The following is a 20,553-nucleotide window of genomic DNA, read 5'->3' on the forward strand; positions in this document are numbered from 1 at the left end:
TATGGTGACAATGCTTGCCATGAACGACATGAAGTAACCTAGATCCTTTTAAGGGTGAGCCAATAAACTTGTCGTCTTACTTGTGAGAAGCTCGCTAAGGGAAACTTTATGATCTTGACTGGCTCAGATGATCTTATCAGAATGGCAAAGCCCGTAACGCTCCGGAACAGACCGCGAGACTTTCAGACGAGTATCAATAATAAGTAATTGAACAGAGCCTTGATATAGTCTCATGCTTTGTAATGATGCAGGTGAGCGCTGAGCCCGCATATTTGGCGGCGCGCACTACTAATCCCAATCCCATTCTTAGCTCGTAGCCATGTTTCTGGATTAGTGAACAGTACACACGCCCAGACTTTTGATACTGCGACAGGAACTCTGCCGTTCCCAAAACTGCAGTCCATCCGAACCACGATTATCAATCTGTTCAGACGCTATGCTCGGCCCCGGAACTGAATGGCGAACCCTGGGAGTGGTGTTCTGCAACACTTCGATTCCCTTCGAAGATAGGCTACTCCGCAAGGCGTGCGAGCATGAGATGTGATGCTGCATTTGTCAGTCCATCAGAAACTATGAACGTGTCAACTCGAACGATGAATCTACACAAGTTATTTAAGATGTCTTCTTTGGCCTCGTTCTGCTATTTGAGTGAATCCTCATCATATTCCACCTTCCACAACCTCCATCTCAACATCGACTAACTCAATAACAATCACAACCCTTCAACTTCATAACCTCAACTTCCAAAATGTCTTCCGGACTCACTTATCTCATCACCGGTGCCAACCGTGGAATCGGAAAGGGCTTCACCACCCTCCTCCTCCAGCGCCCCTCAACAACAATCATCGTCGGTGTCCGCGACCCAGCCGCCGCAGCCTCCAAGGCCCTCTACGACCTCCCTAAGGCCGACGCCGTCTGCGCTGTACGTCGCGTTGGGTGCCGAGAAGTTACCAATGGCGCCTTGGACGGTATCGCACATTTCGTAGAAGGCAGAGTATCCCGAGTACAGCTGGATGGACTGCCAGTAGCCAAGGGGTCCGACGAGAGCCCTATAGACATCACAGATGTGAGAATCGGATCCAAAGTCTCCATTACAACCAAGGCTTCAACTTACGAGGCAAAGTCCTCCTTGTGAGCAAGGTCCTGGAGGCCAAACTTCTTCTTCAGGGAGTAGATCTCATCATCACTGCCGGTGAGCAAGACGTTGTCCACGTGGTCGACGATCCGCTCAAAGTCGCGACTGCAGTTCTTAGGCATGCCGTTCTGGATGGGGAGGAAGTAGCTCCAGTAGTCGTAGGTCGCTTCGACAGGGCCACTGCTGGAGTGGTAGGCCCAGAAGGTTCCCGGAGCGAGCTTTGCGATGGCTGCGGCCAGGACGCCGGAGTATGATCCGCCGGTGTACACCCAGGGCTACGGGTCGTCAGTTTTGTCGGTCTACTTGACAAAGGCCTGGGCTCGATACTCACTGCTTGGGGGGCGTTGCTGCTGCCGTTCTTGTCGAAAGGCAGTTGGACGTTGCGGGCAAGGTTGGCAAAGTCGAGGACAGCATTCGTCATGGTATGCTGCTGGAGGTTCTTGGTGTCTTGGACCGCGTACGGCAGGGAGGTTCCCCAGTTACGGTCTGCGCAGCATTAGTCTTCTTGGCTCTGCTCCAGTGTCTGTGGCAAGTTCCATACGCTCAACCATAACGACGGCACCGCCGATTGCCTTGGCAATGGCTCCTGTGATGGCCCGATCCGTGAGGTATCCGGTGTAGGGGGCAGCCTCTGATTCTCCAGGCGTGAAGAACACCACCTACAATTCATGTCAGTGAGATGGTCACAGCATCAGGCGAGACAAGTCGTACCGGAGAACCAGGTCCCTCCCAGTACGTGGAGTTCCACCAGTATCTCTGCTGGAAGGTCCCGAGAGATGGGTCATTGTGGTCAATGAGCTGCTCAAAGAAACCGGCTTCTCTCTTGGAGAGGACTCCTTCCTCTTCATCTTCAGCCCTCAGAGGAGGCTGGATGGGTTGGAAGGCGAAATGGGCCTGGGCCACCGCGAGGCAGCTGAGCAAGGCGAGTGAGACCTTCATGGTGACGTAGAGCCGAGGATCTTCAGAACACAGAACGACTGGCTTGGCACGCTCGTCAACCAAGAAGGAATTCCAGCTCCATGATCACGGCCGCGGGGGAGCTGCATCTTTTAAGAGAAGCGTTGTACATGGGTCCAGGGCGCAGACCCCGTATCTCATGGTAATACGAAGCGATGATCGGGTCCGCTTAAGCAGCATGCCATGCAACAGCGCATGCCTTGACATTGTCGACATTCACAGTATTGCAACAGTGAACAGGAACAAGCTTTCCAAGTGTTGGCGGGAGAGGTACTAGCCCCGGTGCGACCCCGGCATCGCACGGGGCCCAAGGGCCAAATGCGACGAGGTCTCCATAATGAGACCGGGGGGTTGTAGGCGGGTTGACAACGGCTTTACGGTCTCTGATAGGCATTTGCAGGTGATGAGAAGTTCGTTGCGTGGGCCGACAGGTTAGCCGGAAGCGGAAGGTGAGCGTTGGGAGATGGCGATGGCCCCAGGTCGGGTGGCACGCCTCGGCACTCCGGCAGGAACTATTGTCTCCGGTCCAAGGGCCGACCTGCGACAATGGGAAGGTGTTTTGGGGTTCTGGATGAATTCATAGGAGTTGGTTTTGCGTGATCGGCTCTTGTGCAGAAAAGTCTCGGATGGTGAGCCTCTCAGCTCGGCTTAAGAGGCAAACATCTTTCCCGTGGAAACGTCGAGACGTTCTGCCATTGAGAAGTATGTACTTGGGGGGAAGAAATACCGCACAGAGCTCATCGATAATGAGTTGAAATGGTTAGATAGACTGAAGGCCGCTGCCGACGATCGACTCAGGGAATGTTACGTTGCTGCAGGCGGGCTTGAAGGGTTGCGCTCACCACCACCCCACGGATGATTTTACTTGGGTACCTCGCCATTCACCACACAACTTATCAGTGAATCAGGGATTTGTAGATAACCAGATAAAGAGACTATCGCGTTCGGGAAGTGGGTATGCTATGTTATGTGGTTGGTTGCGTACAGACTGAGTACTGTAGGTACATGAAGAGTGCGTACAAGTCGTCGAGTTAAGGGTGTAAGCAGCTACAACTTAGAGCTTGTAAAGGCGCCCGGCAATGTAAAACCCGGTGTAAAGTACTCTGTAGTGCAGTATGTAGTGTAATAAAGTTCAAGTTGGTAGAGACATGGAAGAGGACTGAAAAGGAGGCTTCCTGGCTCTGGAGCGACCGTGCTGGTGGTGAACCCACCCAACCAATCAAATGCCCCAAAAGGTAATCAACCGCTTTTAGCCTCACAAACCAGGCCATCAGGGAATTCACTGTCGGAAGCTCCACAATCCAATCCAAAGCTCCGACGACATTTCAAGATCCAGAATCCCAATTGACCATCGACGATAGCCTCATTCGCCCATTACAGACCCCAATCGTCGTCACAATGGCCGGAGACTCAGCACCAAGGGGTCCGTCTCCCCATAATATCACCCCCATGCTATCCACCCACCCGCAATGGCTGACATTCCTCTCCAGAAGCGACCCGCGAGGAGATGCGGGAGGCGAAGCTCCCCCTCCCGTACCGCGACAGCTGCGCCGGTCTCCTCATCCCCCTCAACCGCTGCCGTGTCGACACTTGGTACCTTCCGTGGAAGTGCAATGTTAGTCTTTCTCGCCCCTACCATCCGCCCCTATCCGGCCTCCCTCTCGACCTCTCAATCGACCCGTCCGATGAATCCGAGAACACAGTTTGTCGCTAACCTAGAATCCAATCGAAACAGGACGAGCGCCACAGCTACGAGAAGTGTCAATACGACGAGTTCAAGAAGCGTGTCGCCAAGATGAACGAGCTCCGCGCGGAGAAGGGAACGAGAAGCAACTAGAGTGGTAGCAACGGGACGAGACGAACGAAACGAGCCTGGGACGGCGAGCGTCTGTGTACATAACCTGTTATTTGAGGATCAAGGGGCCAGAAAAGGGCAGCATGGGATTGATCTTGCCGCGAGGGTCATAGATCGAGCCGAATTGACGTCTTTTTGCGATTCCATTATGGCCCGATGATGAGGAAAGTTTGTTGCGGTACGAGGGCTCGACATGGCGAAAAGCGCTACATCTGCGAGGAGGACGCATCACGAGAAGTCAAGTGTCTTGAAGTGTGGAAGTGGAAGGGACCATTTGCGTCATGCGCCCTGGCAGTAGGAGAATGACATGACAGAGTGACAGACGAATATTCCACGAGGGCTCGTGGGCAGGGGTTACTCTGAAGACAAAGCTAAGCAACTGGCCATTCAAACTTAGATTGCCAGTCGGAAAGAAACGACAGGGTGGTAGAACTAAGCCTTTCGATTTGACTGCGCTAAATTCCAAGACTCTACAGTGGCCCAGGCCGATGCATCAAGATGCCTTCACCCGATCCAGAAAGTCCAGCAGTCGCTTCTTAAGCACAACGCCCAGGACCTTCGATGTCTCCGGCTCAAGGATGATGATGTACCTAGGGCCCAACTTCCCGAACATCTCCAAAACGTGCTCCATCGGAGCCTCGGCGCAGACTGTGAGCGGCGTTCGGTCAACCAACTCAGTCATGACGCCAGTCCGCAAATCAAGTTCCTCCGCTTCGCCGCCAGTCAGCACCGCATATTCTACTTCTGCCTCGGGCAGATAGCCAAACAGCAGTCCAGCGTCACTGACGAGAACGAGGCCCGCATCCATGAGTCCCCTGGCCTTCAGCTTCCGCAGCTTCTCCGCCAGCACATCCCTACGGACGCGGTACTCGCTGCCCACCCACAGAGTGATCTCCTCCATTGTCCCGGCCGGAGGAACCAGCTCACGGGCGGTGGCTTCTCGCTTCCGCACCACCTCGTGAGCTTGCTCCGCATCAAGAAAGGGGTGGCCTAGCAGGTGTTGCGAGAGATCGTACACTGATTCCCCCGAGATCGCGTCCGCCACCCATTTGGCGGTCAGGATGGCACACATAAAGGCTGGCACGTACGTCACCTCGCCAGTCAGCTCAAACATGATAACAGCCAAGCTCACAGTCATCCTGCTCACGCCCGCGAGGAAGGCCGCCGCGCCGACCATTGCGAAAATACCGGGTGAGATCCCACCAACGAACTGACCCACCAATCGTCCAAAAAGAGCGCCGCCGTCGAGAGCGGGGATGATGATGCCAGAGGGGACTTTACATCCAAAGGTGATGATAGTCAGGAGCAACTTGATGACCGTGCTGCTTGCAAGCTGCAGCATGTACAATCTCTTGTCGTTGCTTCCCTCCTGCTGACATATCCAGTTACCGTCTGGCTCCTTACAGTCAACTAGTAGCCTCGAGAGTGCCACGTCGCCCGTGTCGCGGATGAGCACGTTTGGGTACTGCAGCAGAGCGGTGGCCAATACGACACAACATAGCTCGAGCACGGGATGCTTCTTGACGATGTCGTATCTGCGGAAACGTTTGGACCAAAGAAAGTTGGCCTTGCAGAATACTCCGCCGAACACGCCGCCAACGACACCCAGCAACACAAACACCAAGTAGTGCACCGGGTCATAGTCGACCCCGTAGCTCGTCTCGAAGAGCACCAGCTTCCCGGTTCCCGTGGGATTCAGCGCTTTGAGAGCAATGGCCGCGATGAGCGAACACAGGAACGCGCGCCACAATACGCGTCGTGGAAAATACGTGCTGATTTCCTAATTAATGGGTTTCGTCAACATCATCAATCCAGTCCGATTGGAACCACGAGACCAGACACATCAAAACAATCAACAACATACCTCGTAGCTGAACAGCACACCGCCAATCGGCGCACCAAAAGCGACGGATAGGCCAGAAGAGCATGCCACGCTCAGCATCTCCCGCATCTTGCGCGGGTTGTCCCTGTACTTGGGGAACCGGTTGGCCACCAGCCACCCGACGCACGTCGAGATGTGGACAAAGGGACCCTCTTTGCCCAGACACATACCCGTCGACACGGCAAAGGTTGCGCCCACGGCTTTCACGACCAGGACCTTGAAGTCTAGGAAGTGAGGGATCACGAAGCCCGATAGGATCGTCTTGATCTCGGGGATCCCGCTGCCGGCGGCCATGTACATCGTCTTGCCCTCCGTCATGGCACCTGCTGTGACGGCAGTATCGGCGTCGACGGCTGGCAGGGAGGCTTTGGTGGTCATGGTGACGTTTCCCGCGACGATACCGAAGAGGAGGGCAAACAAGACGTAGACAGCATAGCTGGCGACGTAGCCCCCTCCATCGCCCTCACCAACCCAGTGGTTCCAAGCATCGCAAGTCCCCGTCTCCGACACCCCCCAACAACACTGCCCACGGTCCAGGAAAACATTCGTTCTGCAGTACCCCTCCTTCCAATCGCTCACCGTCGCCACGGAGACGTCGACGACAAAGGCAACGAGGGCAGTGAGCGCGCCGATGACCGCGGCGGCGATCCAACCCTGGCACTGGTCGAACCAGCGCGCTGCGGTGCCGCGGATACCTGAGCGTGCGCGGAGGCGACGGGCGCGGGAGGAGTCCTTTGTCAAATCGCGGAGCCAGTCGATGGTGGTGTAGTCGTTGTAGGGCAGGCGGTCGCCTAGAGGGGGCGATTGGCCTAGGGCTTGGTCTGCTTTGGAGAGTGAGGGTTGGTGCGATGGTGTTGAGCTGGACTGTCTGGTTTGGGATGTTGGGAGGAGGGGGCTATTCTCGTTGGTTTCACCGTCGTCTGAGGCCATTTTCTCATTAGTGTTGTGTCTTATCTATCTGCGGTGAGAATGTTTGTCAAGAGCACCGGCAGGAGGGCGAGAAGTCATCGATATTCCAACATTTGGAAACTAAGGTCTAAGGGGGCAGAGGTACTCTAGATATGAATACTTCTACAAACGCCATTTCTATCCATATCTCAACTCTCCCAATAGATTCAGTGAACATCGTCCCAATCCTGCAGCCCGCGGAGAAACAGATCGGCGCGAACGCACATGGTCGAAAGTCTGGAGATAAGATTGGGCCGTAGATAAGGTCGTTGGTCTGGCCTCATTAGCCCGCCCGTTGCTTTTTGGCGCTGCCCGCTTCCCCTAAACTCCAACCCCAGCATTCGCCCTACCGTGCTCAAGGTAGTTGCCGGAGATCTCCAAATGTGGCGAGGGTGAGTACCGAGTGTCGTCTCCGCGGGATAATCCTCACGTCGCGATCCCAAATCTCTCGAGACTCCCCCCCCCCCCCCCCCCCCCCCCCCGCCCTCCCCCTCCCCGGGCCAGGGGAGCTGCCGGGGACCTCCAAATGGGGGGGGGGGGGGTACCCAGGGTCCTCCCCCCGGGGGAATCCCCCCCCCGCGATCCCCAAACTCTCCGGACCCCCCCCCCCCCCCCCCCTCCTGCTCACTTGCGGTAGACTTGGCGAAGTGAAAGAATGCGAACGATGCCTGCCAGCTAAACTTTTTCTTCTTTTCTTGGGTTGATGCTTCATCTTATATACAATAAACAAAGGAACGGGAGACCATGCGAATGGGGGTATATGTTCTAAATGTACAACGAAACAGACGAAATGAAAATGTGCAATTAGATGAGAAATGAAACATTGCCAATCTGTAAAGGGGGCAAAACAAATGAGTGTGAAGCGCTGATGATAGCGCCGATATTTCTCCCACCAAAAACTCCAAAGCAATGAATGAGAATCAAACGCCGTCCAGTGCCAGCACCTTTGGGACAAATGTACTCCATAAGAAACCTGATTTTACACAAGTTTTTTCTCTGCGTCTTTTTTTCACGCTTAGTCCTTTTTTCGTCTCAAGTCTCGAGACAAAAACGTATGAATCCCCCCTGTCAAGGGCGAGCTCAGCAAACTACCTTGACCATGGGCTCCCAAGGCTTCGCCGTGTTCCAGAGATACGTCTCCGGCGGCGCCCCGTCGTCCGAGGTGAGCAGGTACTTCACGTACGCCGGCGGCACGACGGAGGGAATCGGCGGGAGGAAGTCCATCTTTTCTTCCTCGGCGACGTCGTCGACCATCTCGTCGTCCGACATGTCGTAGTCGAAGTCGTAGTCGCAGTCGTAGCTCAGATCGAAGCCGAGGTCAAAGTTGAAGTTGTAGTAAAAGTCGCAGACGTCCTTTTCGTCGCGGCGGACGAGTTGCTGGTCTTCTTTTTGAGAGTAGGAGTATGAATGGTTGGCGAGGATGGAGGCGAGGATGCTTGCGTCGAGGTCTGGTGTTTTGTCCTCTGGTGTCGCTGCTGCTGCTGCCGCCTCTGCGATGATGCCGGCGCTCTCGAGGCTTGACATGAAAGTCTCGACGTTCTGATTGTAGACCTCTGGCCGGAGGACGTGCGCCTCGTTGATGATGACTTGGAACCGTACGGTCTGGATGTCGATCACGACGCGGTCGACCATCGAGGGGAACCCGTAGCTGCTTCCCGCGCCGAGAACCCAAGACTCGCGGGTGCGGTCGCCGGAGCTGGCGCCGTCGTACCAGACGGCCGTGCCGGTGTGCGAGGTGTCGACGAGGACGAGGCGGTGTGAGGCGTCAAAGGTGATGTGGCAGTGGGCTGGGGCGATACCGGGCAGGGACGGGAGGAGGATGTCTGCAAGAGCAGGGTCGGTGCCGAGGACGAAGCCTGGGTTGGATTTGGGGGGCGATGTGAAGGTTAGGGAGAGGGCTGGGCGGGGTTTGGTGAGAGATGCCTCGAGGCTTGAGAAGGAGGATTTGGTGAGGAGGGAGGGATCGATTGTTGGTGTTGTGGGCGGGAGTTGGTTTGGGTTTGGTGTTTGGATGATGGGTTCGTAGGATGAGGGGATCGTGGAGACGGTCCGAGTTGCATTTTGGGGCATGCGGATTGCTTCGAGGGCAGGTTGGTTTGTGGATGAGGGAAGCAGCCAGGCGATTACGTTGGAGGATTCCATTTTGAGGGTTGTTTGTGGTGTTTTTGTGCCGTTGGTGTGGTGATGGTTAAAGATTGTAAGTGATTGTATAGTTCAGTCGATGGAGTGAAGCTGACGTTTGTCGAGATAATGAAAGTGTGAGATAAAGTACTACTGAATGAAGGTTGGGCGATGAGATGAGTAAGATAGATATGCTCTTATTAGTGACCTTGAAAGTAGCCGGTATTATCGAGGTCCTCGAAATGAGTGGTTAAGTATTTGTCAGATGAGCTGCTGATTCTTGTTTTGGTGAGATGCAAGAGAAAAGCAGTGAGACGAAGAAGTCATTTGATCCTCTTATATCACTCGAGAGTGAGTGTGTGGTTGTTTGAGGGACCTGCCAGTTGGCGATGTTTTCGTATCCTGGCTGCATGGAGCACTCCACTGGACGAGGGCAGCGTGTTGGCCACAACAAGAAACAAGAAACAATGAGGCCTCGACGAACCACTGGGCCGTCGCATTAGTCTGGTGGATCACTTGATCCATGGAACCGAAAGTAAACAAAAGAAGGGGGTGAAGAGAAGCCTCATAGCTTAGAGGTGGCCGACTTCCCATGATGTGCCTGGCATTTAGCATGGGGGGGACTGAAACGGGATGGGAAGTCTGGAGACTTCGGGAGGAGGCGACAAGTGGTTGCAGCAGGGACGGGAGAGTGTAAGCCAATGGTTCCCGCGCCACCCGCACGGGCTGGTGGGCATGGCATCTCAAATCGGTGATGGGAGGTTGCTGATTGTACTGGATTGAGACGGGAAGAGACGAAAAAAACGAAACGGGTTGCATGGGTGATGATGGGGGCGTTGCTGCGGATGTGACTCACGTTTTGACAGCACATCCAGAAACGCGAACCACCAATGCAAGTGGCCTGTCGAGATTTTTTGGTTCGATGCGCGTTCGCGTTGGTTGTCTCGGCGAGGAGCGTCAAAGCATCTAACGAGCTAATTGGTTCGGTAACTTGGCCAATCTGCACTCGTGGCTTTCATCACTTCAACTCCAACAATTCTATTCTTCTTCACTTGAAAGAAAATAATGGACGGATTGCATAGAGCTCTGAGATGTAGGCAAGTCATCAGCGACATTCGCGATGTTGGTGCTTGGTACCCTGCAAGTAAGGAAGCCGTAGGAAAAGTCGTCAAAGAGGAACCTCCGATGCTCCAGGAGGCAAAAGAGCAAAAATGCAGTGCGGCCAATCAAACAACACGCATGTCAGAGTTCGAGTCTGAATTTGGCGACACTACTTTGAGATCTCATTCCGACTTCCACCACAGTCACTACTAAGGTACGACTCTATTCTTGCTGGTTGTCTTGTTATCCTATCACAGCGATGCACCTCAAGAAGTCGAGTACCTAGTATATGACCGCAGTATTGACCAGGGGCAGTGGTGATCGCCCACTTACAGATTCAACTCCATATATAGAAAAGACACGTGTGATGATATTCAGGTCAACTCCAGCCACAAAGCTGCTTTTGAGGTTGTGATGGCTCCCAGGATTGCGGCCGGGATAGAAACATAATGGACGGGAGCCAGGCTGGGATACAACAGAGCCGCACCGATGCGATGCAGGAACCCGCGACACACCGAAAAATAGGATATCGGGTGGGAGCCTTTGTACTTGCACTTTGATGGCCTTTTGGAATAGTAGACGGGACGCATCCCCGTTAACGAGCTCAGGTCGGAGCCGACGACGGATGGTTCGTTGGTGATGGAGAGCTTTGTCTGAAGCACCGCGCGGTTGATTTTTAATGCTGACACAGACATCCTGGGCTTTGGCGGAAACGGAACACTTGATTGGCTCAAATGTCAGGTCTCGTTCTGAGCCGTCACATTTCAACAATGGGCCAGAGATTGAGGAAAATAGATTAATGGAGATATGAAATGAACAGATTTTATTAAGTATGCGGAAGAAGACAAGAGTAGATCTCGAGACGTTTTCTTTGGCCCAGGGATAGTATTCCAGAGTAAGGTGATGCTGGATTTAAATCAACCCGACCTTCAGTGCCAGAGTCATCCAGTGCACTTGACAGTGAGGTGCGATTCTTGAATTTGCCGATACCAGGATGTGATGATGTAATCAGGAGAGCCCCACAGACTGCGTGCAAAAAGCTCAGCGCGGAAAAGAGCCGACCCCGCTAAAGAAACCCTGAAATCCAAGTTGGAGACCGCTAAAGTGGACTCAATCCGCTCGAACCTGACCTAAGCAAGGAGGATTACACCAAACACCCCGAAGTCTCCGCGCGCGCGAGATCACCCACCTCTCTGGAGTAGGTACCTCGAGGCCCATAGCCGTCGGATCGCTGGAACCTCGGCGAAGTGCGGTCGAGGGCCGACCTTGCGTGCCCGCCCACTAACTTTAGGAACTTCCGCCTGTGGAGGTACCTAGCCGGCGCAGATTGCCATGGCAGATGCACCCGTGCTGTCATCATCTTCCTGCATGACTAATGCCAGACACAACCACCACCTGCCCACCACCACCACAACCACCGCATTCCACCACCCCTCGCCGTTCGGAGCGGAACCGGTCACCGATTTAATGTTCTTGCCGCTCACGCCGCTGTTCCGCCGTTGAATCTCTCTCTCCCGCTCTTGACATCTGGCTTCTTTTCAACCACGTTCTGATTTACTTCCTCCGCCAGTATACCCTGTGGACGATTGTAACCCCTTTGGAATTGACCGTCTCACGTTCCAACGTTACCTGTTCTGCACAGCGCACCAATTCCCTACCCCCACTTCCGCGACTTTCCATCACCAAAAACCCCCCGCCATGCCCGACTTCGAAGGCAAGCCAGACGGCGCGGGAGCGCCCAATGACTGGCGCGAAGATACTCACCAGCTCCCTTCTTTCTATTCTCCGAAACAGAAGACAGTCGACGGCCCATCCGACCATGCCTCGGGCACCGCGCACCCAGAGCCCGAGCAACTAAGCCTCTCCAACCCCGCCGCCGCAGCAGCCCCCGCAACAGCCGACGACGACGCCGCATCGACAACCTCGGCCACCCAGATCCCGCCACCCTCCCTCCTCTCGCCAGCCTTCACACCGCCCGCGACACCGGGGACATCAACCCCCCTCACAGCCGAGGCGGCTCCGCGCGGCGTCCCCGTCGACAGCTCCGTTCCCTCGGGCGGCTGCGGCACGAAGCGCCCCCGCCTCCTCGAGACCCTCCCCGAGGTGCAGTGCATCGTGCGCGCGCGCATCCCCACCGTCAACGGCACCGAAATGTTCCTGCACTTGTATACCAACAACGTCGACAACAAGGAGCACCTGGCCATCGTCTTTGGGCCCCACATCCGCAGCCAGTCGCTCGATGCGCCGCGGCCGGGCGAGACCGAGATGGATCGCATGATTCGCGGTGCGTACACGGGTCGTTTGTTCCCCGGAAGGTCGACGAGCGGTATGCCGGGCGGCGTGGCGACGCCTGTTGGCGAGGAACCGCCTGCACAGCGCGGGCCTGCGCTGGTGAGGATTCACTCCGAGTGTTACACGGGTGAGACGGCGTGGTCTGCGCGGTGCGACTGCGGCGAGCAGCTCGATGAGGCGGCAAGGCTGATGAGTCTACCCGGGAACACGAATGGTGGTATCATTATCTACCTGCGCCAGGAAGGGCGCGGTATTGGTCTCGGGGAGAAGCTGAAGGCATATAACCTCCAGGACCTCGGCTCGGATACCGTCGAGGCGAACTTACTGCTGCGTCACCCTGCGGATGCCCGGAGTTACGGGCTGGCGACGGCGATGCTGCAGGATCTTGGGCAGAGCGAGGTGCGCCTGCTGACGAATAATCCTGATAAGATTAGGGCGGTGGAGGGCCCCAATCGCGAGGTGAGGGTTACGGAGCGCGTTGCGATGGTGCCGCTTTCGTGGAAGGGACGAGGCGGGTTCCGGAGCAATGAGGTTGAGGGGTACTTGAAGACAAAGGTAAGTCTCTGTTGTGTTTGGTTGTGTTTGGTTGTGTTTGGTTGTGTTTGGTTGTGTTTGGTTGTGTTTGGTTGTGTTTGGTTGTGTTTGGTTGTGTTTGGTTGTGTTTGGATTGCTGGAACTAACAGAACTACAGATTGAAAAGATGGGACATATGCTTGACATGGGTGGCATGCCTCATTGAGGAGAGATCAAAGTGCAGTGGGGTCGCATATTTTCCTGATGATTAGTGATTGGTGTCGAACGAAAAGGAGGTGACGAACGTGGTTGAGAATCATCAAGCATATGGTAGAAAACGGCGTACGGGTTGTTTTGATACGAATACCTGGGACATTGGCGTACTTGGCATACTTGTCCGCTGGGAGCCCCAACGACTGGAAATGTTCATAGCATCGTTGGATAACTGGACTCATGGCAATTTACGGAAAAAGATCATTGAGGCGGCGGCTAGTTTTATCTGGCATTGAGGTGTGCATCTGCCAGATACACTTACCTACCTAGTACTTAAGCTTGAGTGGTATCTGTCTACCCAAGGTACATACTTTGGTGCAAGTTACCTAGTGGTTGAACAGAAATGTCGAAATGACGGCTTGCTGCAATCTTGATCCCAGGAAGGCTTGGGAGTGCAGTGGTCAAAATTATCGCAGTATATTTGAGCGCAATTCCGGGATTGTCACTGAGATGCAGATGAAGATAAAGCGCGGGCCGGCTCCCCTCCAAAAGTCGCTCCGGGACCCCTATATAATGATGTACTGGTACGGCGGTGGGCGCACTGACCCGCCGACAGGAAGCTCCAACCAACGTCACACCCAACTCGCCATACGCAAACTCTCACTTATTCGCATCCCAGCTTCAACCCAGATGCTCCCCAGAGCTTCCACCACCAGCCCACCATGTCGCGCAGAGTAGCGAAAGGAGACTACATTGAGACCGTACGCCCTCCATCCCCTCAAAATCACCCCCTTCAACACAATTCACGCACCGAGTTTACCGACTAACTCCCGAGTAAAACAACAGGACACAGGCAACAAGGTCGCCCGCAAAGCGACCCTCGTCGGCACCCAGAATATCATGCTAGGCGGCAAGACGGTAATCCAACCAGAGGTCATGATCCGCGGTGACCTCGCCCGCTCAGCACAGCCCTCTGCCGGCGGCGCCCCGGCCAACAGCACGGCCGTCGCGATCGGGAGATACTGCTTCCTCTCCAGGGGCGCGCTCCTCCGGCCTCCAGGACGGATGTACAAAGGGTATGTTCTCCCCAAACCCACCACCGCAATAGCCACAAACACCATCGGACCCTATGCTGACTTTCCTACGTTCATAGAGCCTTCACATACATGCCCCTCCGCATGGGCGACCACGTCTTCGTCGGCGCAAACGTCGTCATCCAGGCCGCCTCGATCGGGAACCACATCCACATTGGCCGCGACAGCGTCATTGGCGAGTTCGCCATCGTCAAGGACTACGTACGCATACTCGAAGGCACCGTCGTGCCGCCCAACATGGTGATCCCGAGCTTCAGCGTCGTCGCGGGCCAGCCGGCGCGCGTGGTGGGCGAGGTACCCGAGGGCGGGCACGAGGAGTTTGAGTTGAGGGAGCTGTATAAGACGGTGGGGAATAATCCGCAGCCTTTGACTGCGTGAGGTTGGGTTGGTGTTTTAGTGCCTCTGGGGGTGGGAGGGGGAAGAGATGCGTGTGATGTTAGAAGTTGGTTGACAGCTTGGCATTTGCTTGCGCGATAGAGACGGAGTTTGGCGTAGGTCGAGCTTTGAGCTCAAATGATACCCTTTCTTTTTCGCAGTGAGGACTTTGTTCCTGTCTCGTTCTGACTTCCACGTGTGGCAAAATTCCTTGACTTCGCGCGTTAGGGAACTTTTCAATGGTTGGTCGATGCTCCGTCGGAGCTCTTCATCACAGAGGCTTCTGGCAAGGCATGTTCGGTTCAAAGTTGCTGCAGCTATGAGCTATCACATACATATAAGCAGCCTCAAAGAAAACATCTGACAGAGGAAGATACACTTCAGCACAGCGGGGCCCCTTAAGCCCCATGCAACAACCCGTCCCGAACGCCGCTGCTCACCCAACTTTCAAGACTTCAAGGCTCACCCGGCCATATCGAATCAGCCAACTCCCTTACAAGCTTCAACTTGTTCACCATATCCTGATGCGAAACCGAATTTCCCAAATGATGACTCGCAAACCCACACTGCGGACTAACCCCAATCCTCTTCAACGCCTCCTCGCGCGTCTGCCCCGCCCCCTGCGCAACATAATCCGCCGCTTGGAATACCCTCTCCCTCAGCTTCCCAACATCCTCGAGCTCAGGGAACTTTGACGTGATGACGCCCAGCACGACGTTCTTGTGCGCCGGTAGCTCCTTCAGCGGTCCGAACCCGCCCGCGCGGTCGGTGTCGTACTCGAGGAAGTAGGTGTCGGCGTTGATCTCGTTGAAGAGGCGCGAGGCGATGCGGTCGTAGCCGCCTTCGGAGAAGTGGCGCGAGTAGGCAAAGTTGCCGCGGCAGAGGTGGATGCCGAGGTGCATGTCTGCGGGGCGGGAGGTGATGCAGTCGTTGTAGAGTTTGATGTAGGATTGGAGGAGGGCGTCTGAGTCTTCGCCTGCTTCTTTGAAGCCTTGGAGCATCTTTTCTGAACAGAAGTCTGGGAAAACACGGTTTCTGTCAGCGAAGGATGTGGAATAGGCAACGGGGCGTCACTTACACGCCAGGTTGGGATCGTCAATCGTCACATTGCGGACACCGTGCTCATAAAGAACCTCAAGCTCGGTGCGGTACGCTTTGGCGATATCGGCAAAGTACTCTTCGTCGTTGGCGTAGACGTCCTTGGGGTAGGCGTGGCCCTTTTGGTAGCGGAGATGATACCACTCGGGCGCGGGCAAGGTCAACTTGGCCTCCTTGACGCTTTCAGGAGGGATGTTGCTCTTGAGGAACTCCCACTCTCTCAGGTAGGTGCTTCCCTTGTGCTTGATCTTGCCGGTGCAGACAATGGACTCGCCGGGCTTGTGATCGCTCTCAACTGGGTGTCACATAGCGTCAGTCTCCCTAATCTCGAGGGTATCGAGTATCCCGTGGGCCAAAACTTACTAAACGCCGCAATGTCTGGCACGTACATGCGAAATATATCCCAGCTCGGCGTGTCGACCTCCTCGAACCCCTCCAGTCCGGGGAAGAAGTTGCCCCAGAACTGGTGGCGGCGGTACTCGCCGTCGTTGATGGCGTGGAAGCCGAGGTCCAGCTGCGTCCGGACGATCTCGCGCACGCCCTCCTCCTCGAGGCGGTTGAGTTCCTGGTCGTCTGCAATCTCTACGGCTTTTTTCCCGTCCAAGGCGACGCGCTTGTCAGTGAGGGCCTTGGGCCGCAGGAGCGAGCCCATGTGTTCGGCGCGGAAGGGCGGTTTCTGGTGGTTCTTGGATGTCATGGTTTCTATTTTGCGTAGACAAACAGAAAGTTATTGGTATTGCAGTGGAGTAGAGCACGAGAAGAACCCTCTGGCCACGGCGTATATATAGACTTTGGTACTCGCGACGAAGCGTGGGGTTGCGAAAGGGGATAGGCCTTCGGCATTGCGAGATCCAATGGCCTAGCTAGGTAACTTTCCTAGGTTGGCCAGCCACTCAAACCAGGTCTCGCGAGGGCGTCCATTCTGGTGTAAGGCTACCCGAAGCAAACAGACTTGCGCTTTCTTGGACCTGGACCCCCGTCAGGACGATGTCATCCGGTGCCACCATCACCACTTCCCCCAAGCTGCCCATCCACCAAGATTCCCCGCTTTCCCCGCCCTTTGTCATAGCTTAGTCGAGGGGGTCTGATCATAAGTTGCTGGACGGCAGATGAGTAGAGCGGCATCGGAATCGGCTATCAGTCGTTGGCCGCTTAAGTAAATGCGAGCGTTTTGGAATTGGTGCCTGGTTTCTGCTAGGTTGAAGCCATTCTCGAGGTTGATTTGCTTCTTCTCAGCGCAGCCAAGGCAAGGTACCTATGCGCCGTAAGAGCGCAGCGGTGGAGACGCTGAATGATTGTCGTTCGAGGAAAAGAAACTTTTATATGGCTTGCATTCATTTCAAGATCATAAGTCTTCCGACATAAAATAAAGTAATGTCTAGTATGTAAGTGCTGACTGGACTCTTGTGTAGCTCAAGTGCATCGCCGATTCGTCGGCTGCCGTGCTTCTAGCTATTCGCGGTGTTATCGAGATTGGTACTGGCAGTTTCCCAATCACTGACCCCAAGACATGATCCACTTATGGTCAGTTCACGAATTGATAAAACCCATGTCTGTCACATGCACTTAACGCCCTTCGAGAATCTCAGACAACAAAACTAGAGGTACCAAGAGATGTCATGGGAGGGAGGTGTGAAGATCCGGAGCTTCGAACTCGGAGCTTTTATCGTTATCTTATCGCAGGAGCTCTGGTGGAGCACTGTGGCGAAGGCCGCCCGTTCCCGTGGCGGGGCAAACGGACCAGGACCCCGCGGTGACATGTCGCCCCCCTCCAGGACAGGTAACCTCGGAGCTGCATCTCATTGTATGGCAAGATTTCCATAATAGCATCCATCATTAATCCTCTTCTGCTCCAGTCTCTTCAGCCATGGTGTTGGATTGAATCCGGGACTGAGATCCTTCCATCAGCAAACTATCAGCCTATCTCATCCGGGGCGGCTTCATCGCTTCGTCTGAACTTGAAACTTGCCTCGGCCGGGACTATTCCGTGAAACATCGCCCTCTAGGCCATATTCTGTATTTCGTTCGACGACATAGTCACTTCGCATCAATTCATCGAGACGACTTCCGCATCTGCGATAAAATTCTGACAGCCTCTGCTGTAATACAAGCAACGATGGCCACCTCCGTCAATGATCTCCCAAACGAGATCCTAAGCCAAATATTCTCCCACCTGGACCGACCTGCGCCATCAGACTCGAAACTCCATGATCAACCAAGCTCTTTCATGCTGCAGAACCTCTTTTTTGACCGCGATCTCAAGACTACTTCTCTCGTTTGCAAGCGATGGCGAGGTGCCGTGCTCCCTCTGCTGTTCCGCCATGTGGTCTGGACATTCGACCGATTCGAGTTACCGCTCATGGAAGAGACGGGAAACCCTGCGTCCGCGATCGAGTTTTTGTCATTCCTCCGGGCGAACAATTTGACCAACTATGTCGAAACACTTTCAATGTTTGTCGAAGATGCCATGGGCGGCGTATCGGACGGCACCAGCAGTGCCACTCTTATGGAGACAGGCTTTGCGAACAAGGCCTCGTACAGCGAAGACTACAACTGGCTCTGGACGACAATCTTTGAACATATTGATCCCACCCGGCTTACAATGATTGCGTCGCCACGGGTGTTGGCCCAGATGCTATCGCGTATGCTCTTCCTTGGGGATGCGTGGAACTTTTCCATGCCTCGGCATGTTCTTTCGCTATCACGCAAAGAAAAAAGGTCAAAAGAGACGCAACTCGAGGCACCGGTGACAGCATCATCAACAAGTCAGGCATCTAGTTCTGAACTCACACATCAGAAGCGTGTTCCATGTGGCCTCTTCACCATCCGCCCATGGCAAGCTCTCTTACTGAACGAAGGATCCTCGACGCGAGTCTACAAGACATACGAATTCTACCTCAAACGCCCACCTTCCATCCTCGGCGCTCTTCTGGGCGCAGAAGAGTTCCCCAATGACGAATCCATGATCCCCTCCTCGATCCGCGACCTCTCCTACGTCGGCATCTTCCCCCTATCGAGCCACTTCAACACCCTTGTCCAAAACGTCCCGCGTCTCGACCGCCTCTTCGTCCAGCTCGTCCCCCGAAACGACATCCTCTCCGACCACGAAGAAATGCGCAACGTCGACCTCGCCGATCTCTGGATGGAGCGCAACACGGCCTACTCGATGCTGTTCCGCGAGCTCTTCAACCCGAGCCCGGACAGCCCCTGGCTCGAGCTGAGCGTCTTTGAGAGCGGCGACGCGGCGGACAAGGAGGCGTGGGATATGGCGGTGCAGTTTGTGCAGTTTAGCGGCGTGCAGGGGTGGCGGGTCGCAGGCGAGGGCGTCTTTGCGAGGGAAGGGGACGAGGACGACGTCGGTGCGATCCTCGGCATGTCTCAGTCAGTGGCGCCAGCGGGATCGTCAAGATCACAAACATTGTCTGGGTGATGTTTACTAATGCGGCAGGTGCGAGAAAAGACTCCCGGGTAGACTCAGACGGATGGCGTTCAACGGAGTTGCTTCGTTGCCAGTGTCTAGCGTTACGCTTTACATGAGAGACGCAAACGCGCCGTAGAGGGGCGTTTGTGGGGCATATGTAGGAAGATCAGGACATTCCTTGGGCCAGCTGAATCAAGCAGTTCATGACGATTCTGCCACGATCTAAGGCTATGGCAGGCTAGACACACAAGGTATGATGGTGGGAACTTCACATGCTAGGATGTGGGAAGATACCGTAGGGACATGAACCATGGAGAAATCACCAATTGCAAATTCAAAATTACCACCGACATTTCAAAAGTCCCAGGCTTACATTGGCCCATCGAAAGATCATGCTCCCAGCGTTGTCCTCTTTTGTGTCTTCTAGAGAGGATGTACAATGCAAGACCCTCAATCACCTTCTCAGTAAATATCACGCCGACCCCTGGCTATGTAGTTTAGATCCGATCTAAGGCCTCGTATCACCACCCAACAACGCCGAAGCAAATGTTTGATGTCTCGGTCTATCGCAACAAAATCAATAGCCAATGAGACTCATCCTCGAGTATCAAGCAAAGCGGTGCGGTCGGTGGAGAACATTAGACCATCTCCATCATCAAACGTTTCTCCACAAGCTACCATACGGCATACACGTGGGGAGTTTCAGACGTAAAGTCAAAATCCGAGCAGCGAGCTTCCATCTTTGAACTGAGGTTGAGTTCCGAGGTGGGGCCAAGGTGAGGCTTAAACCAACGACTGACAGCTCGCACCTTGGTAAGCAGGTAAGGAAAGGTAAGTTCTCGGTGAGCTCGGTGTACTCCACATCATGTGATTTTGCCACTCAGACGGCCCAAGCTCGTCTGACGAAAAGCGGGCGCAAAGGCGTCTCTCAGCCAATCATTAGCCGCAATACCTGCAGACAAAGCCAATTGGCGCCTCCTCTCAGTGGCTGGAAGGACCTGGTGTGGACGGTGCGGCATGGTCGGGGAAGGAGGCACTGGACCCAGACCAAAAAGAAAGTCGCACCGGACGGGAAGCTTCTTCCCCAAAATCATCGACCTATCGAACGATATACGCACGAGCACTACATCATTACCTTACATCCGCCCTCTCCTCTCCCCTCCCCTCCTCATCTCCTCCTCTTCGTCCTCCTCGTCACCATCTAACCCCCTCTTTAGCTGCGGCCACCTCCCTTTCTTCATTTCTCGCATTCCTTCGCCTTTCATACCATTTACGACTGCGGCGAAGACTGGGCGCAGATCAAATCCCGACCCTGACAAGAACCGACGACTTGGTGGCCGAGCTTCCGGACGAAGCTTCAAATTCTTCTGTTCCTTATCCCTCGAATCAACAATCAATCAATACGTGCATTGGATTGCCATCTCGAGGCTCTCAATGTCAACGCCTCTTGCATCCCGACGAACGTGAGCGCCTCCCACAACAAATACTCGACCCACGACGATTGAATTTCTTCAAGAACACATCGACCCGAATACGCTTCTCGTCAAC

General features: G+C 54.7%; 8 protein-coding genes across 8 annotated transcripts; 4 read left to right on the forward strand and 4 right to left on the reverse strand.

The window, feature by feature from the left end:
* Nucleotides 1-832: 832 nt before the first annotated feature.
* CTAM01_11049 (serine carboxypeptidase S28) lies at nucleotides 833-2,074 on the reverse strand (the record flags this gene model as incomplete). Its single annotated transcript, XM_060527061.1, has 5 exons — nucleotides 833-1,049; nucleotides 1,115-1,410; nucleotides 1,467-1,621; nucleotides 1,677-1,794; nucleotides 1,847-2,074. The coding sequence occupies 5 exons, from the start codon at nucleotides 2,072-2,074 to the stop codon at nucleotides 833-835; spliced, it is 1,014 nt and encodes a 337-aa protein (XP_060378231.1).
* A 1,416-nt stretch (nucleotides 2,075-3,490) lies between these two features.
* CTAM01_11050 (NADH-ubiquinone oxidoreductase B18 subunit) lies at nucleotides 3,491-3,929 on the forward strand (the record flags this gene model as incomplete). The annotated part of the gene is made up of 3 exons (XM_060527062.1): nucleotides 3,491-3,515; nucleotides 3,583-3,707; nucleotides 3,828-3,929. The coding sequence occupies 3 exons, from the start codon at nucleotides 3,491-3,493 to the stop codon at nucleotides 3,927-3,929; spliced, it is 252 nt and encodes an 83-aa protein (XP_060378232.1).
* Nucleotides 3,930-4,440: 511 nt separating this feature from the next.
* Nucleotides 4,441-6,759, reverse strand: CTAM01_11051 (voltage gated chloride channel; the record flags this gene model as incomplete). The annotated part of the gene is made up of 2 exons (XM_060527063.1): nucleotides 4,441-5,727; nucleotides 5,812-6,759. 2 exons carry the CDS (start codon nucleotides 6,757-6,759, stop codon nucleotides 4,441-4,443), a joined length of 2,235 nt encoding a protein of 744 aa, XP_060378233.1.
* A 1,098-nt stretch (nucleotides 6,760-7,857) lies between these two features.
* Nucleotides 7,858-8,919, reverse strand: CTAM01_11052 (uncharacterized protein; the record flags this gene model as incomplete). Its single annotated transcript, XM_060527064.1, has 1 exon — nucleotides 7,858-8,919. One exon carries the CDS (start codon nucleotides 8,917-8,919, stop codon nucleotides 7,858-7,860), a length of 1,062 nt encoding a protein of 353 aa, XP_060378234.1.
* Nucleotides 8,920-11,697: 2,778 nt separating this feature from the next.
* CTAM01_11053 (GTP cyclohydrolase II) lies at nucleotides 11,698-13,030 on the forward strand (the record flags this gene model as incomplete). Its single annotated transcript, XM_060527065.1, has 2 exons — nucleotides 11,698-12,846; nucleotides 12,983-13,030. 2 exons carry the CDS (start codon nucleotides 11,698-11,700, stop codon nucleotides 13,028-13,030), a joined length of 1,197 nt encoding a protein of 398 aa, XP_060378235.1.
* Nucleotides 13,031-13,739: 709 nt separating this feature from the next.
* Nucleotides 13,740-14,489, forward strand: CTAM01_11054 (dynactin Arp1 p25 subunit; the record flags this gene model as incomplete). The annotated part of the gene is made up of 3 exons (XM_060527066.1): nucleotides 13,740-13,778; nucleotides 13,864-14,093; nucleotides 14,171-14,489. 3 exons carry the CDS (start codon nucleotides 13,740-13,742, stop codon nucleotides 14,487-14,489), a joined length of 588 nt encoding a protein of 195 aa, XP_060378236.1.
* Nucleotides 14,490-14,941: 452 nt separating this feature from the next.
* Nucleotides 14,942-16,281, reverse strand: CTAM01_11055 (5-methyltetrahydropteroyltriglutamate-homocysteine methyltransferase; the record flags this gene model as incomplete). The annotated part of the gene is made up of 3 exons (XM_060527067.1): nucleotides 14,942-15,504; nucleotides 15,565-15,879; nucleotides 15,948-16,281. 3 exons carry the CDS (start codon nucleotides 16,279-16,281, stop codon nucleotides 14,942-14,944), a joined length of 1,212 nt encoding a protein of 403 aa, XP_060378237.1.
* A 1,419-nt stretch (nucleotides 16,282-17,700) lies between these two features.
* CTAM01_11056 (F-box domain-containing protein) lies at nucleotides 17,701-19,014 on the forward strand (the record flags this gene model as incomplete). The annotated part of the gene is made up of 1 exon (XM_060527068.1): nucleotides 17,701-19,014. The coding sequence occupies one exon, from the start codon at nucleotides 17,701-17,703 to the stop codon at nucleotides 19,012-19,014; it is 1,314 nt and encodes a 437-aa protein (XP_060378238.1).
* Between the last annotated feature and the right edge of the window lie 1,539 nt (nucleotides 19,015-20,553).

This window comes from Colletotrichum tamarilloi (genome assembly GCF_030869305.1).
Source record: "Colletotrichum tamarilloi strain Tom-12 chromosome Unknown Scaffold_57.1, whole genome shotgun sequence".
In the NCBI taxonomy this organism is placed as follows: domain Eukaryota; kingdom Fungi; phylum Ascomycota; class Sordariomycetes; order Glomerellales; family Glomerellaceae; genus Colletotrichum; species Colletotrichum tamarilloi.